Source organism: Malus sylvestris, chromosome 7 (genome assembly GCF_916048215.2).
Source record: "Malus sylvestris chromosome 7, drMalSylv7.2, whole genome shotgun sequence".
NCBI classification, from domain to species: Eukaryota; Viridiplantae; Streptophyta; class Magnoliopsida; order Rosales; family Rosaceae; genus Malus; species Malus sylvestris.
The window spans coordinates 21,704,267-21,719,136 of record NC_062266.1 but is presented as its reverse complement, the minus strand read 5'-3'; the positions used below and the strand labels follow the sequence as shown (position 1 = coordinate 21,719,136).

Genomic DNA, 14,870 nt, shown 5'->3' with positions numbered 1-14,870 from the left:
TAGAAGAAATTGTACCAATGGTTCCTCAATTTTAATCTAATTAAAGTAACGGTCATTCAACTAAAAATTCATGACCACTTGTCCCTTAAATCTTTCGAACGTGCAACTATGGTCCTTTTTGTCAACTCTGTTTGAACTTCCGTCAAAATGAGTCACGTGTCACACATGTGAGGCTGAATCAATGGGCATATATAGAAAACAAAATCAGAAAAATTGTAGCGATGGTCCCTCAACTTTAACCCAATTGGAGAAATAGTCCTTTAACTTTAACCCAATTGGAGCATTGATCCCTCAACTTTAACCCAATTGTAGTAATGGTCTTTCCAACATGACTCATTTGAAGGAATTCTGACTGAGTTGACGAAAAAGATCATAGTCGTTTTGATGAGTTAGAGACCAAATGGTTATGAATTTTTAGTTGAGTGACCATTGCTCCAATTAGGTTAAAGTTGAGGAATCATTGCTACAGTCTTCTTTTTAGAATATGGTATTATCGAAATTTGGATGAACCAAGGTGCATGGGGACATAGGTCTAAATTAAGCTAGTCGGAGTTCGAGTATCTCCATTTGGCAAAAAAAAGTTATGAATTCGAATAAAATTTTCTCAAAAGTAATAAAAAATTACATATCGTATTTTTCTTTTCAGTCTTCGGAGTCGCAGGGCGGAAGTTAGGCAAATTTGCACCAATTATGCGGTGATCATTTAAATATAAACAAAAGAACATTATAATCTTGTAAATTGAAAGTACACCTAAGTGCGTACCCAAGTTTTTTCCTAGAGCCTTCCTCAAGTTGGAAACATCCCTCCGTAATTTAGACTAGATTAGAATATTACTCGAAATTAAATCCCGTATCCGGAATGTAAAGCCATGCACAAAGGCTGAAATGACCATTAGTTCTGCTTTGTTTTAACGGGGCCCAAAAGAATATCCCAAGAAGACTAGTTTAACTTCATCAATTTGCGAATAATATAATTTGCTCAAATATGTGGCAATTTATTTGCTGCAATTAACATGACAAGGAATGGAATTGTTCAACTTTCCTTGGATCTTATTAAGCTCCCATGACAGAAAAATAGCGAGATATACAGAACCAGGGAAAAGGCAGATGATTATGACTAAAAATGGCGATAATCATGCCGGTTTATCCAAATTACAGTACTGAACGTTCTCGGATAATTAAGTTTTTCGGGGAAAAGAAAATTACAACGCTAGACTAGCTAGTGATATAACAAATTTCCTATCTGTATGCTAATACAGATCAAACTAGCTAACCGGAAATATTCTGTTCAGTCCTTCCCTAACAATTTAAAGCGAAAAGGGCGACTTTCCTCAACTTTCTCTAGGGTTTCTCCTCATCTGACTGAGAGCATGGCGGTCCGGGTACAGAATCAACAAAGAACTCCTCCACTGATGCAAGGTAAAGCTAGTAAGTTATATTTGAACCCGTCCGACCAATATTATTAACCTGTAAAAACTATATATAAAATAAAATAAAAAGTAGAATAACTGATGCAACTCCAATTACCTATATCCTCTGGCTCTGGAGAGTCGAGTAAAATTTCAGAATCAGACGGTAGAAATGGGGAACCGGGATAGTTTCCTAAGGCTCCTAAATCTGTACAGAAAATCAAGGCAATGAAATAACTAAACCGTTAGATATAAGCATTATGCAAAAGCAGCTTCATTTCAGTATTCATGCTTGGATCCGACATGTTACTTTACGTGCCTACACATGTAAGACTGAAATGGTGTAAGCCCTTTCAAACAGCTTTAAATGTACCAAAATATTTGCTGCAACAAAACCTGCAGTTTCATGTTTACTCAGAAAACCCTTGCGTAATTTAAAAGCTAGTAGAAAAAGGAATGTTAAAAATTATGTTCCGATGACTACAGAATGTTATGTTCCTGTTATACTCTCGGAGAAAGATATGAAATGCTTGTATCAGATATTGGGACTTCGAATATGCATGCTTCTGCTATATTTTGGAGATAACTCTAGCGTGTCTAGATGGAAATTGCAACTAACAATAGACACAGTTCTACCTATGTATCAAAATTTTATACAGAGATCTCTACAATAGCAGAAAATCATACTCTATGCTAGGTACTTCAAATGCTTTATGGCCGAAAAAAGTATTAACACTTAATGACCGCCATAAGTGATCCAAATAACCTTCAATTTCAAAAATATAATGTAAATCTGCCAATTGCTCAACACTACAAATTACCTCCCAAGTTTGACAAATCTGCTGTAAGATCTGATAAACTGAAATTCCACTGAATTTGGTCCAGCGATCTCAGAGAATCCCGAGAATTTCCAGCTCCACCATCAGGTGCAAGTTGCAATCCAACAGAACTTGCCACATCAGATGTAAACTGTGTATCAAGTGCTGTGTCTACTCCAATTCCAGATATTTCTGAAGCAGAGAATGGGAAGTGACCACTCGATGCAACTGATGTAGGACTTACAGGCATCTCCGATATGGATGACATGGCACTGTTTGGTGGAATGACAGGAACCACATCAGCACCACTGCAGTCCATCATAATACTTCAAAAAGAATAGATAAACAAAAAATAGCGGCCATTAGAAAAACTTTTATCTACCGAAACAGGATACAGGTGCATGAGACAAGACAATGTCATCCAATACACTTGTTCCATAAGGAAAAGAAACTGTTTGAACCAATGTAATTCCTAAAAGAATGGGAAGAGGGGGGGGGGGGTATCAGAGGAACAAAAAGCGTCTCAAAGGTTTAGGTAACAAATTATTTGTCATATTAAATGAGTAATCAAAGAGAAAAATTCTCACTCATTCCCAGAATTCATCCGCATGGGATGAAAGTTGCTTGGTGCAGGTACTCCATTAACTACATGACAGTTAGATATTGCACATCCCATGGAATCGACATGGGGCTGACCTGCTGCTGGCATTGGAGGTTGCTGAAGGACGGGGTATCCCATAGGTAAGTTGTTAACTGCACTGCAAACAAGTGGCAATGAATACTAAAGACTATCACATAAAAATATCTTACTACAGATTGCCACAAACTGACAGGCATAAATAGATACTTATACCCCATATAACTTACAGAATAACATTGAAACTTTAAAAGTCAAACGAGAGTTCATCCAGACTTCTTAAAAATGGAAGCATAGCTCTGTTAGCATTGAGGAACCAAATTATGATCCCTATGCATCCACCAAAAGAGATGGACATAAAGTAGAGCTAACAGAATCAATTCATGCGTTTAACTTTATCCCACCATGTTGCTGCAAGCTGAAAACTTACCAGGCATAGGATGGATCCCATTTTGTATAGGGGCCAAAGGAACCTTCGGAGGCATGGGATTATATTTCGACAGATGATAGTGATGTTCCAGTAAATGATTGAAAAGGAGGATTTGTTTTTTCAATTTTAGCCTTATGTAATAGGCCCTGAAAAAGTCAGCATTTTCTTCTTCCAACTTCTGCCATACTGTATCAACAAATCAAAATAAAGAAAGTTAGCATCTTCTCCCAGCTCACGATCACAACTAAAAAGATAAACATGTAGCTTATCGGGGTTACATATTTAATCCATTGATCCCTCAATATAAGAGAAGAGACGATTATGTCTAGCAGTAGCAAAATATCTAGTTATAAATCATAATATGTACAATTCCCCTTCATGGAGTCATGGATCCCTATGCCCAAACAAAGGCAGTAAGAGTTAAAAATTGAAACAAACAATAGATACCGAAAACAACTATATCAGGATTCTCATTTTAGAAATAAACAAATTTACAATATAAATACTGAAGTAAATGTAATGGCAGTAACGACAGTACAAATACTTAAAATAGGTTTCGAGTTGCCTACCCAAAGTTGTAAATCCAGGATCTATCCTTGCCCGAGTCAAGAGCGTTTTAACTACCTCATCTCTATTCATATATAATTGTAAACACCGCTCTATTAGATTCTGGACCTAAAACATTCATTTAACAGAATGTATCATAGCACAGATGAGAAACAGATTAGTCAAGCTACTCCACAAACATTATTCAGAAAAGGAAACAAAGTAAGACATACGGAACATAATAGAAAATGTAGAAAAGGAAAGAAAAGATTGCCAAAAAAAAGTAATATATCCTCACAAGTTCAATATCTTGGCGTGATACTTTCTTGTTATCATTGCCTGAAGTGGATGCTGAAGCTGAATCTGTTGCAGGAGCCTCATTACTTTGGTTTTTCACTTGGTCACCTTGTGAATCATGTAAAACTTGAGTTGATGATTGATTTTCTTGCGTGCTCTGTGAATCCGAAAATAGGACTTTCTCGTTAGTCGAAAGAGAGATGTGCAAACAACCAGGTATGACACGCTAACAATGTGAAGAATTATGAAGTGGTACCTGTAAGTTCTTCATTTCATCTGAGTGCAGGTGGAACACATGTCTTCAGTATGGCTCTGGTATTCTCCAAGCTAAAGGTTGTCTTTGCTGATACCAATACTTTCACACTTATAAACAACACCAATAATTAAGGCTGTTTTCACCTGGAATGAAAGATGAATGACAAAAACCACAAGCTTATCGACTTAATACTAGACCAATAAGTCGTGAACATTTCAGGGTGAAAACACATAAATCCAACAATAAAATTTAATACATATTCCAGACTTTAAGCATTTAGTTTATAAGTTTCTACGGGAATAAACGAGCAAAGATGCATTTTTAAATTCGAAACACGCATTTAAAGTCTTCCTCCAACGACTCAGAGCAAAGCATTAACTAAAATTGGTAGTCCTTGTGTTGTGCTTTATGTTGTGCTTTATCTACTTTGGTTCGGAAAATCCGCGAGTATGATCCTTCAAATACACAACAAGTGCATGTAACAAGTCATTTCTCAAGGTGCCTATATTCTACCATTATAAGGCACTTATTGTCCCGCTAAAAACATCGAAAACGAATATAGATATATTTCCAGTTCATACAAGTTCTTTCGAAATCTTTGGTGTTTTCACTTTTGAGCAACAAAAATCAAAAGCTTACATGGAATTTTCTGTTTTTGCCATACTCTTTAGATAGCAAAGAAATGCAGCTTTTTTTTTTTTCACCACAAAATGCCTAATCTTTAATATTTATGCAAGAATTTTACACCCTAAGTAACTGAAAAACTCTACAGAATTCATAAATAATTGAAAATACAGAAATTATGTGGATCCTTCAAGATCTCAGGAAAACCAAGATTTTCAAAACCAATTAGTTTCAATCAGATCTCAGTCAAGTCCAAACCTTTTAGCCAATTTGCCACGTTTACATATTACATACAAGCTTAACCATTAAAGTAAACCAATTTAATCATATAATTCAACTTAATAAACCATTAAAAAAAATTAGAGACAGAAAGACATAGACAGAGAATAAAATAAATTCAAAAAGATTCAATAGAAAAAGGAAATAGAAAGTGAAGATCTAGCATAAAATAAACCATACTACCTTAAAATCCCAGTTACAAAATCTCCAAGAAAACAGAACCGACACACTTTATTTCGACAAATTAAGGGAACCCAGTTCCAGAATCTCCCAGAAAACAGAAAAGACACTTTATTTCGACGAATTAAGAAAACCCAGTCCCCTTTTCAAGCTGAAGAGTCAACAAACATCGAACAGATACCTCTCTCTCTCTCTCTCTCTCTCTCTCAAAAGCTTCAGCAAGTACAAAAAGAAACAGACTTCGAAGCTCAAATTACAGACTATGGCTTCTACGTGTCTGGTATTAGTTCGAGATTACTTCCATTATATTTAAATAATAAAAAAATAGAGGAGGAGGAAGAAGGAGTGGGGAGTTGAAAGGTTGCGGTAAGATAGCTATGGCATTATTGGAAGGTGTAGCATGAGAGAGACTATTGTAAAAAAACAAAAAGAAGGAGAAGAAGAAAAATCACACCGGATTTGAGATGATATTTGGGTTTTGGCTTTTATACTATCGGGCTTTCTATTTTCAAACTTATTTTTCCTCGAAATTTAGGCGAGAAAGTGAAATTTTCTTGAAATATAAATGTTTAAATGAATAAAATATAAATTATCAAGCTAAGTAAAATATTATTGGGAGACACTAGTAACTTTTTACTCGGAAATTCTCGTTTTACTTTATTTCCTTTGTGTATCATCTTGTGATCAGGAGGGGATGAAATACTTTTGTAAGTATTTCCGATCTTTGGAAGAAGTGGATAATCGTGGCTTACCACTAATTATCTTCCTTTTTAAGAAAAGAAAAGCTGTCATATTTCTTGATCATCCTTTAAAGATTAGTTATAGAGAAAATCAATTAAATAAGAAATTATTTAATCGTTTAATTAATTTTTTCAAAATTTTAGTTTTATGTTGAGAAACATAATTTGTCTATTTATCAGACCATCTCTAAAGAAAATGTTAAATTATAAGAGTTAAATTCAACTGATGGTTGATGTGGCAATCTAAGGTCTTATGTAAAATTTTGTACTTCTATAACCGAATTATCAAATGTTATTTTATTATTTAAATAGAGATTTAAAGTTTTGTAATTATTGAAAAAAAGTTGATACAAAATTTTTATTGGTTGAAATTTTAGTAGAATAAGTGACCCATTATTAAAATGAATTAAAAAGAAATTTGACTTTGATATCAATTTGACTCCAAAGTACAAGGCCTTCAAATCCGTCTGCAAATAACATTTCGGTTTGAGAGACTTTTGATATCAAATATACACAATAACATTTCACATATGATTTTGACATTTCCTTTAAAGATGCTCTTAGGTTATCTATCGACTTCTAGTTTAGCAAATTCTTTTATATATATGATCTTTAAATGGTTAACCAAAAAGTAGATTGAGTCCGAACCATTGTGAAACATTTCTGAAGAAGAAGAATAACTGAAAATGTAAAACAAAGAAGGTTTCTTTATTTATTTAGATGTTTATAAGCTTGGGCCACGGGCTCTTCACAATTGCACGGACTTTATTTTATATTAGTTACAACGATAAATTTGCAATATTGAGAGAAGAAAATAAATTAATATTAAAATCGTTATCAAGAAATTCAAGATGCATCACACTTATAAACAAAGAAAAATAATCAATAGGATCCTCTTCGGATTTCTTTGGTGAGGATCTTGAAGATCCGTGAATCGTATCCGTTTATCGTACATCATATGATTTTTAGTAGGTACTGTTTGTGTTTAATTTTAAATAAAAATATTTAAAATGATTTCTAACCACATGATAAACCATGATCGGACATGATTTACGGATCTCCAAGATCCTCACAAAGAGAATCCAGATTCGAAAAATAACATTTGATCGTTGTACTAACTGACTATTTATCTATTATTTATTTTCCACAAAAAATATAAATATCTCTTTTATTTAGTTGTGTAAATAAAAAGAGTAAATGGAGCCACATAAATGGTAATGCGTCACTATTCACGACTCACGAGGCCTCTGTGGTGCAGGCACTTGTCATGGCTCACGAGAGCACCCCTTGTTTTCCCATATCTTCTTTTATTTACTAAAATTTAATTTTTCTTTCTTTGAAATTGAATTCAATTTTTTTTTTGTCAATATATTCTTTTTGTTATTTTGTTTCTCATTTAATTATGTAGTGCTCTTGGCTGCTTTTTATTTTATTTTTTAATGTAATGGTGTTTATGAATGGAATTGACAAACCTTCTGGCAATGATATTTGGTTAAAATTGAGTGTGACAAAACTAAAATATTCAATGTGAGGCTTATTTACATTTTAATTTTTGTGTGTATGAAACGAGTGATGTGTGAGGAATAAAAATAATACATATACTTTGTATATATATTTATGGTAAGTAAACATATCATTGTGTAAGCTGAATATCAAGATGAACTATTAGTCAGCACCGTAGCATCATCGAGACTAGTGATATTGATCCATTGAAAATTTGGCACGTTTACAACTAAAACACATCTGCTCCTCCTATCCAACGTCTTATTGAATAAGTTGTACAACTACCCACACATGTTAACATTTCTCGAAAGTTACTGCATGTTAGAGTTTAGTGTTTAGTGTGTTTAGGGTATCTGCATGTTCACACATATAATTCCAGAGCGAGCATTTGTAGACGTGAAACTCAAGCTTGAATATCAAAGCAGATCCCAGAAACCCTAGTTCTAAACCTAGGTCCTAATCACTAGAATTCATACTTAATCAACTTTCAACCAAAAATCATTTCTAGTCCACGGTTCCTCGTTGTCATTCTTCTAATTCTATTCTCGTAATCAAATAACACGTAAAACTCATATACTCTTTCCTGAGAAAGAGGTATAAAAAAAGAGCTTCATTAATCAAACCTGAAATACAATGATCGTATGCATGCATGCACAAAAGGTAACTAAAAAATAATTGAATAAATTATACGAAAAAACTCCGGACAAGAAAAAAGGAAAAAGAGCCACACATGCCAAAGACATCAGATTAATAGTCAAATAATCAGATAAGTCTTAGCTAACTAATGAATCATCAACCATGGAGAGGACCTGAATCCAACCACACACAGAGACCCGCTTTAAGGAGGAGGATTCTCTTCCATCTTAATCTCTCTCATCTTCTCTCCCCTTCTATTTGAACGGTTATGATTTAGCCCATCTCAACATTTTATATTGATTTTTGTATAGAGACAATAAAATAAAAAATAATATGTGAGAGGAGGGAAGAGAAGAAGATAAAAATAGGAGGGAAGAGAATCCTACTCTCCCAAGCATACCGATATAAGACCGATCAAGCAAACAACTTAATAGAAAATACATTCGAAAGAAACGAACAAAAGTAGAAAGACATCGTGGGAGTGTGGCCATGCATCATTTAAAACTGTATTCAAAAGGCAATGCATAATTTAAACTGTGTATTAATGAAATATTCTTTGTTAACTAAAAAAGATGAAAGATATATATTTTTTTCTTTTATCACAACAAATAAGTTAAGGACAGTAACATAATTTTATAAAATAAAATTTTGCTGTTTTTTTTTTTAAACCTCACTTATAAGTGATTTTATCATCTCTAATTTAAAAAGAAAAATAAAAAACAAACATCTCTCCCTTTCTCTCCATTCCCACGTTCTCCTCCATTTTATCTGTGGGCATATACTAGTATCGAAAAAGAACAAAAAAATATGAGATTTGCGGTGTGGACTTGTGGACCGATCTCTATAAGAAAGAAAAAAGCGACCATCTTAATAATTAAAGAAGATATAAGGAAATGACGAGCGCTTGTAATAATGCATGCAAGCAAATCCAAGTTGTTGATTGTTGTTTGTTTCACTCATTTTTTTTTCTGAATACACATGCGCTACACAGCATGGTACATAATAATTATTTAATTAACATATTATATTTTTATTTTGGCCTAATAGGATAAATGATTCTCGTGGTCATAAGGTATTCGGAAGATAGCTCATGTGCTAAAAAAATTCAAATTTAAACCCCTGTGGTCCAAGTCTATTAGGATTTATGCCCGAAATTAGAACTTCTGTCATTCATCCATTAGTAGCTTGCAGGTGGGTCTCACGGATAAGACTAAGATGGTCATTTCATCCTTTCCATTTCATGCCTTCCATTGTTGATCTCCTTTCAGAACAATAAAAACGATGACATGGTCATTCCATTTCATCCCTTTAAAAAAAAGTACAACAAAAATTCAAGGGATCAATATATATCAACACTTACACTTGGCACAATGCTTGCTTCTGGGTGGTTTTCTAGCACCAGACGGCAAAATTTCTGGATGAACCGAAATACTAATACCACTACCACTACCCCACTACCTTCTAGTTTAGTTGCATTGATCAAAACCCACATTCGTAATTAATATAGTATTAATACCAAGATGATTAAATTTAAAATTTAAGTAATCAAATTAACAAAAGTTAAGTTTTTGCTATAAATTTGCACATACCAGGAGGATGCATTTTGAAGCCGACGAGCAGCAAGTAAATAAAAAAAATAAAAAAAGGTTGCAAAGAGAAAAGCCTAGAACCAGAATTTGTTCCTGGCGATTCGACCGAGCCTTTTTCCTTTGCGAACAAGGCAAGTGTTGTGCTCACTTAGATACTTCAATAACGCTTTGATTATACCTCCCCTCATCTCCTCCGGCAACATCGATTAGCCGTCGTCGTCTATGGAACTGTTTTCATGGCGCGTTTGGAAATGATGAAATGGAATGACCGTTTCATCGTTCTGAAAGGAGATCAATGGAAGGGATGAAATGGAAATGATGAAATGACCATCTTAGTCTTACTCGTGAGACCCACCTGCAAGCTACGGAGGAATGATAGAAGTTCTAATTTCGGGCATAAATCCTAATAGACTTTGACCACAGTGGTTTAAATCTGAATTTTTTTACCACATGGGCTATTTTTCGAATACCTTATAACCATTTATCCTATTAGGCCTTTTATTTTTGTTCAAGACAAACATCTGATATCCAAAGTACGTAAATTTGATAACATACGCTTTGCAAACTTAGGACATAAATATAATCATCCTTGTATTTGGTTTTGTAATTTTCTTATGAGATCTATGCCTAGAATAAGTTTTGATACGTATTATTTATAAATCTGACGTGGATTTTTTGTGTAATTTTATTTAATAAAAAGGGAGGTGCCAATTATAAAACTGTGGTCCAACCATGCAAAAAATCTCATAGTCCATCTAGCTGATTTCTCCATTGTAAATTTGTAAATATATGTTTCAAGATATTATTCTGCAAATGAGACGACAGGACCACCTTTGTAGTGGATTATGGAGGTTTGAAGAAGACTTTGACATTTTGGTCGTATGTAGATTCTGGATCCCAACTCGAGGAAATCTCCAACTCTTACTAAAACTCGTGAGTCACTGCAAAACTCCATTTGGTTTATTTCTTACATTTATAGTTGTCTCGTTAAGCCTTTCGATTAATATTATTAGGTTTTATATGGTGAATTTATTTACTCTTATGGATCGAGACATCATAGTTGAGGTGTTAGCTCAAGCTCAGAGAACTTCGAGCCTTCAAGCTTAACATTGTACCAAAAAGAGAGAAGAACGATGAGGAGTTTTGATTCACAAAATTGTACAAGAGAAAGAAACAAAAACCATGAAGAGTTTTTAAAGTGTCTTGAAGAGTACATATCACACAATCACTATACAGACTAATTCATGACAATTTATTCTGCATATTATAAAGCAACTGGAAATCAGATAGAAGTTTTTATGAGAAAAATGCAAAAGTTGGGAATCACTTTTTTTTTTTTTTTTGTTTAATGAGAATAAATTATTCTTATGTAATACCATCTCCTAGTGTCACTGCAACTCATCATCAGAGCTGGCCCTGGCCTAGTGCAGGCTGGGCGACTGTTCGGGGCCAAAAAGAAATTAGGAGCGCCAAAAATATTAGGATGGTATATTTATATATGTTGGTATAAGAGTACAAATTTATAAATTTTGGTTAAAGGACTAACAAGTTCAACTATAACTAGTGGTTTTTTTTGTTTAAAATTAGTGAGGAGGTCTCGAATTCGAAACATTATGTTTGTTTATTTACTTTGCAACTTTTACAAATTTCTTTTCATAAAAGTACTGTCATAAAATTTAGTAGAGTGATCACAAAGTTTAACCAGAAATTGTGGTTTATGTTGTTTAAAACTAATGAGAAGGTCCTGGGTTTGAAATGCTATATGTGTTTTTTTACTCTCCAGTTTTTATGAATTTCTTTTCATAAGAGTATAAGTTAGAAGTTTAATAAGAAGCAATGATTTTTGTTGTTTAAAATTAATAAATTAGTTCGAGGTCTTTTTGTGACATACCGTCCCAAAGTTTACATTTTTGTTAATTTTTATAATGTGTATAATTTTATCATTTAGTTATTTTTTTAAGGGGAAGAAGAGGAGAAGAAGCGGGAAAAAAAAACGGAAGAAGGAAGAAAAAGGAAAGGGCTACTGCCCAATCAGAAAGATGAGAGGGGGAGGGTAGGCGAATGGGGAGAAGAAGGAATGAGATTGACCAACCAGAGAGGGAGATCCGAGAGGGAAAGGAGGGAAGTGAGAAGCACCAAACCTGTGCCCTTCATCCCTATGATCCGTTTGACCCGAGGAGAGAGGTCGGACCTCCTCGAGCCATTTCTAACGATATTCGCCATTAATTCCAGTGAACCATAACTCTCCAACACCTGCAATCATCATCTAACCCTTCCCTTTTTCATTCCCAACCAAATTTAGGAGAAATTTGGTTGTAATTTGGTGATGAACCGTCGATGGATGTGACGGGTTCGTGTGATAAATCCTCAAATCCTGAAGCTAATCCCTGCAATTAGCACCACCAAAACACTCCCTTAGAACCTAGGAACAAAGTCCAGGCAGTGGTGGAGGCGTCGGAGCAAGCTTGGAGGTCGAATCAAGCACACTTAAGTATAGGGTTTCTGACGGGTTTTAATGAAATTGAAGCTCTTCCTGGCCTATTTGTCCTTGGTCATAGGTATGAAAGTTACTCTACTCATTGAGATCTTCATTCCTGTAAATTTTGGTAATTTTTTGAAATAGTTGGATTTTTCGGCGAGTCGGGACGGCCGATCGCCACCCACGGCGGCACGTGGTCAGGGGACCGTAGATGCTATTCTTAGGCTAAATTAGATGTCTTGAGTTCAGTTTTGGCAATTGTATATCGTAGGTTGATCTTTTGGACCTAAACTCATTAGGATACGTTACTTGGTAAAGATATGAATCGACGATCCGACCGTTGGATCGTCACCAAACTTTAGTATGTTATAGTACATAATATTTGAGGACCATAGGAACTTACAGATTGGGAATCCGATTTACGGATCTTCCTGAATTGGATCATAATGAAATTTTAGGATAATGTTTTATAATCATAATGTGTATCTTTGGAAGTTACGGATTGGAAATCTGAGGAACGGATCTTCCGGATTGAATTACGTAGGGTTGTGGACCCTACCGTCGATCGTTGATGGACGATCAACTTTTGGTCAATGGGAACGTTTTAGGGATGTGTTTTACGTAAATTACATGATCTATTGATAAGAATTATGATATGTGGTTTGATAATTGTCCTAGGTGCCGATCGTTCGGACGCCTCGATGGTTGTGCTAGGAAATTGTAGCACAGACTCCAGGTGAGTGGATCTTTTCCTTCTTAATATATATATATATATATATATATATATATATATATATATATATATATATATATATATGATTGACAATTCCACAAACGTTTATAAATTGATTATTGCATATAACTACTATCAATACTTTGAAGTACTTATGTATGCAGTTTAACGAGACGTTAGATGCAGCCATACAATAATTGAAATAAAAACCTTGTTTGGGAATTGAGTAATATGAAGGAAATTGGTGAAAATATGATATTTAACCTTATGTTTTTAGTGATTGGATGTTGGTCATAAATCAATGTGGAAGAAATCAAGAAACTGAAATAAGGAAACGTAAGTAATGATAGTTAATTAAACTAGTGTTTAGTTGGACCTATCCTCGATAAATATATTCCTAAAATAAATAATTCGGGAGTAGGACGTTATAGATTGTGCATTTTACACCACATTATATATATATGTATATATTAGAAAAATACTGTGATATGATTGAGTTTTAGATTTGCATTATGGCATATCCATGTGTATACTACCTGCACCAAGTTACTACGAATGCTTTGAAGTGCAAAGATGAATGCGAAACACATAGGTAAGTTCATGTGAGTTATGGTATTAGTTGAAATGATTGAGTAATGGCATGATCACATTATGTTTTAGGCAACTCCGACATTGGCGTACAAGTTGCCTATGAATTGTATATGTCACATGAGATGCATTTAGAGCTTATAAACCTGCATCCCGGTGTTAGTGCTCCTGCCCGTGGCCAGGGCACAGTCCTTCACATGATGTTCACCTTCCACACCTTATGCTCACCTTGGATCCAAGGTAGGTGTATAGGCCTGTCATACAGACCACTTTAGGTGGTTCCGACTCGTAGGAGACCCGCTATTATTTGCACAGTCTTCACGTGATCGTAGCACTTGAGCGTACTTATTTACACCCAGTCCTGTTGTACAGACCACTTTAGGTGGTTCTGACTCGTGTGCATGTATACTTATTGAGCTATGGATATATGATGAAATATGTGATGAGCTAGCCTATATGATGAAAAATGTGATGAGCTAGCATATATGATGAAATATGTGATGAGCTAGCATATGTGATGAAAAATGTGATGAGCTAGCATATATGATGAGATATGGGTGAGTCGTACAGGCTACTATAGGTGACTCCGACTTATGAGTTAACATGTATTGATGAAATATGGTTGTAGTCGTACAGGTCACAATTGGTGACTCCGATTGGCATGCTAGTATGAGTTATTAAGCAATTGATTGTTTATATTGCTAATGAGATACTATGATGTGGTATACTTTTGGATTTAATGTTAGTATACTTTTGATCTCACGTTTTTCCGTAGTATGATTTTTTGGAAACTAAACGGGCATTACGGTGATGGATTATATCATTTAGAAGGTTTCTACTAAAGTTTCATTTTCTGGCCACTCACTCGTGTTTTTACCCCTCTAGGTCTAGTAATAGAGCTTTCATATTGACGATGATTCGTGGCAAATTTAGTGTTGAAGATTACCTTCGATGGTATGATTTTCAATCCACTCTACTGTACTTTACTTACGCTCTGACGCCACGTGTGAAGTGGGTTCATTCCTGCTTACCAACGCACTCTGGTATTTAGGAACTCTTAGGTTTAAATTTATTCACATTTTTTTCCCACATCATCAACTTTATGGCTTCGTGACCTTCCAGGTGT

General features: G+C 34.6%; 1 protein-coding gene across 4 annotated transcripts; it reads right to left on the bottom strand.

Annotated features, from left to right (window-relative positions):
* Positions 1-1,029: 1,029 nt before the first annotated feature.
* LOC126629525 (uncharacterized) lies at positions 1,030-5,946 on the bottom strand. 4 transcript variants are annotated; one of them, XM_050299596.1, is made up of 9 exons: positions 5,480-5,946; positions 4,394-4,536; positions 4,139-4,294; positions 3,864-3,969; positions 3,295-3,480; positions 2,815-2,980; positions 2,231-2,535; positions 1,468-1,617; positions 1,030-1,425 (listed from the first exon to the last, which is right to left on the bottom strand). In XM_050299596.1, exons 2-9 carry the CDS (start codon positions 4,406-4,408, stop codon positions 1,391-1,393), a joined length of 1,119 nt encoding a protein of 372 aa, XP_050155553.1. In that variant the 5' UTR covers positions 4,409-4,536; positions 5,480-5,946; the 3' UTR covers positions 1,030-1,390. The 4 variants fall into 4 exon arrangements, with proteins under 4 accessions (XP_050155553.1, XP_050155552.1, XP_050155555.1 ...); XM_050299595.1 differs by having other exon boundaries at positions 2,231-2,553; positions 5,480-5,945; XM_050299598.1 differs by having other exon boundaries at positions 2,231-2,499; positions 5,480-5,945.
* Positions 5,947-14,870: the final 8,924 nt, after the last annotated feature.

What these genes read in the sequence shown, in the direction of transcription:
- LOC126629525 (XM_050299595.1), bottom strand. An exon ending in TCCTGGATTTACAACTTTGG is followed by an intron (nt 3,481 to 3,863) that starts GTAGGCAACTCG and finishes TTGTTGATACAG; the next exon opens with TATGGCAGAAGTTGGAAGAA. An exon ending in CGGATGAATTCTGGGAATGA is followed by an intron (nt 2,554 to 2,814) that starts GTGAGAATTTTT and finishes TTCTTTTTGAAG; the next exon opens with TATTATGATGGACTGCAGTG.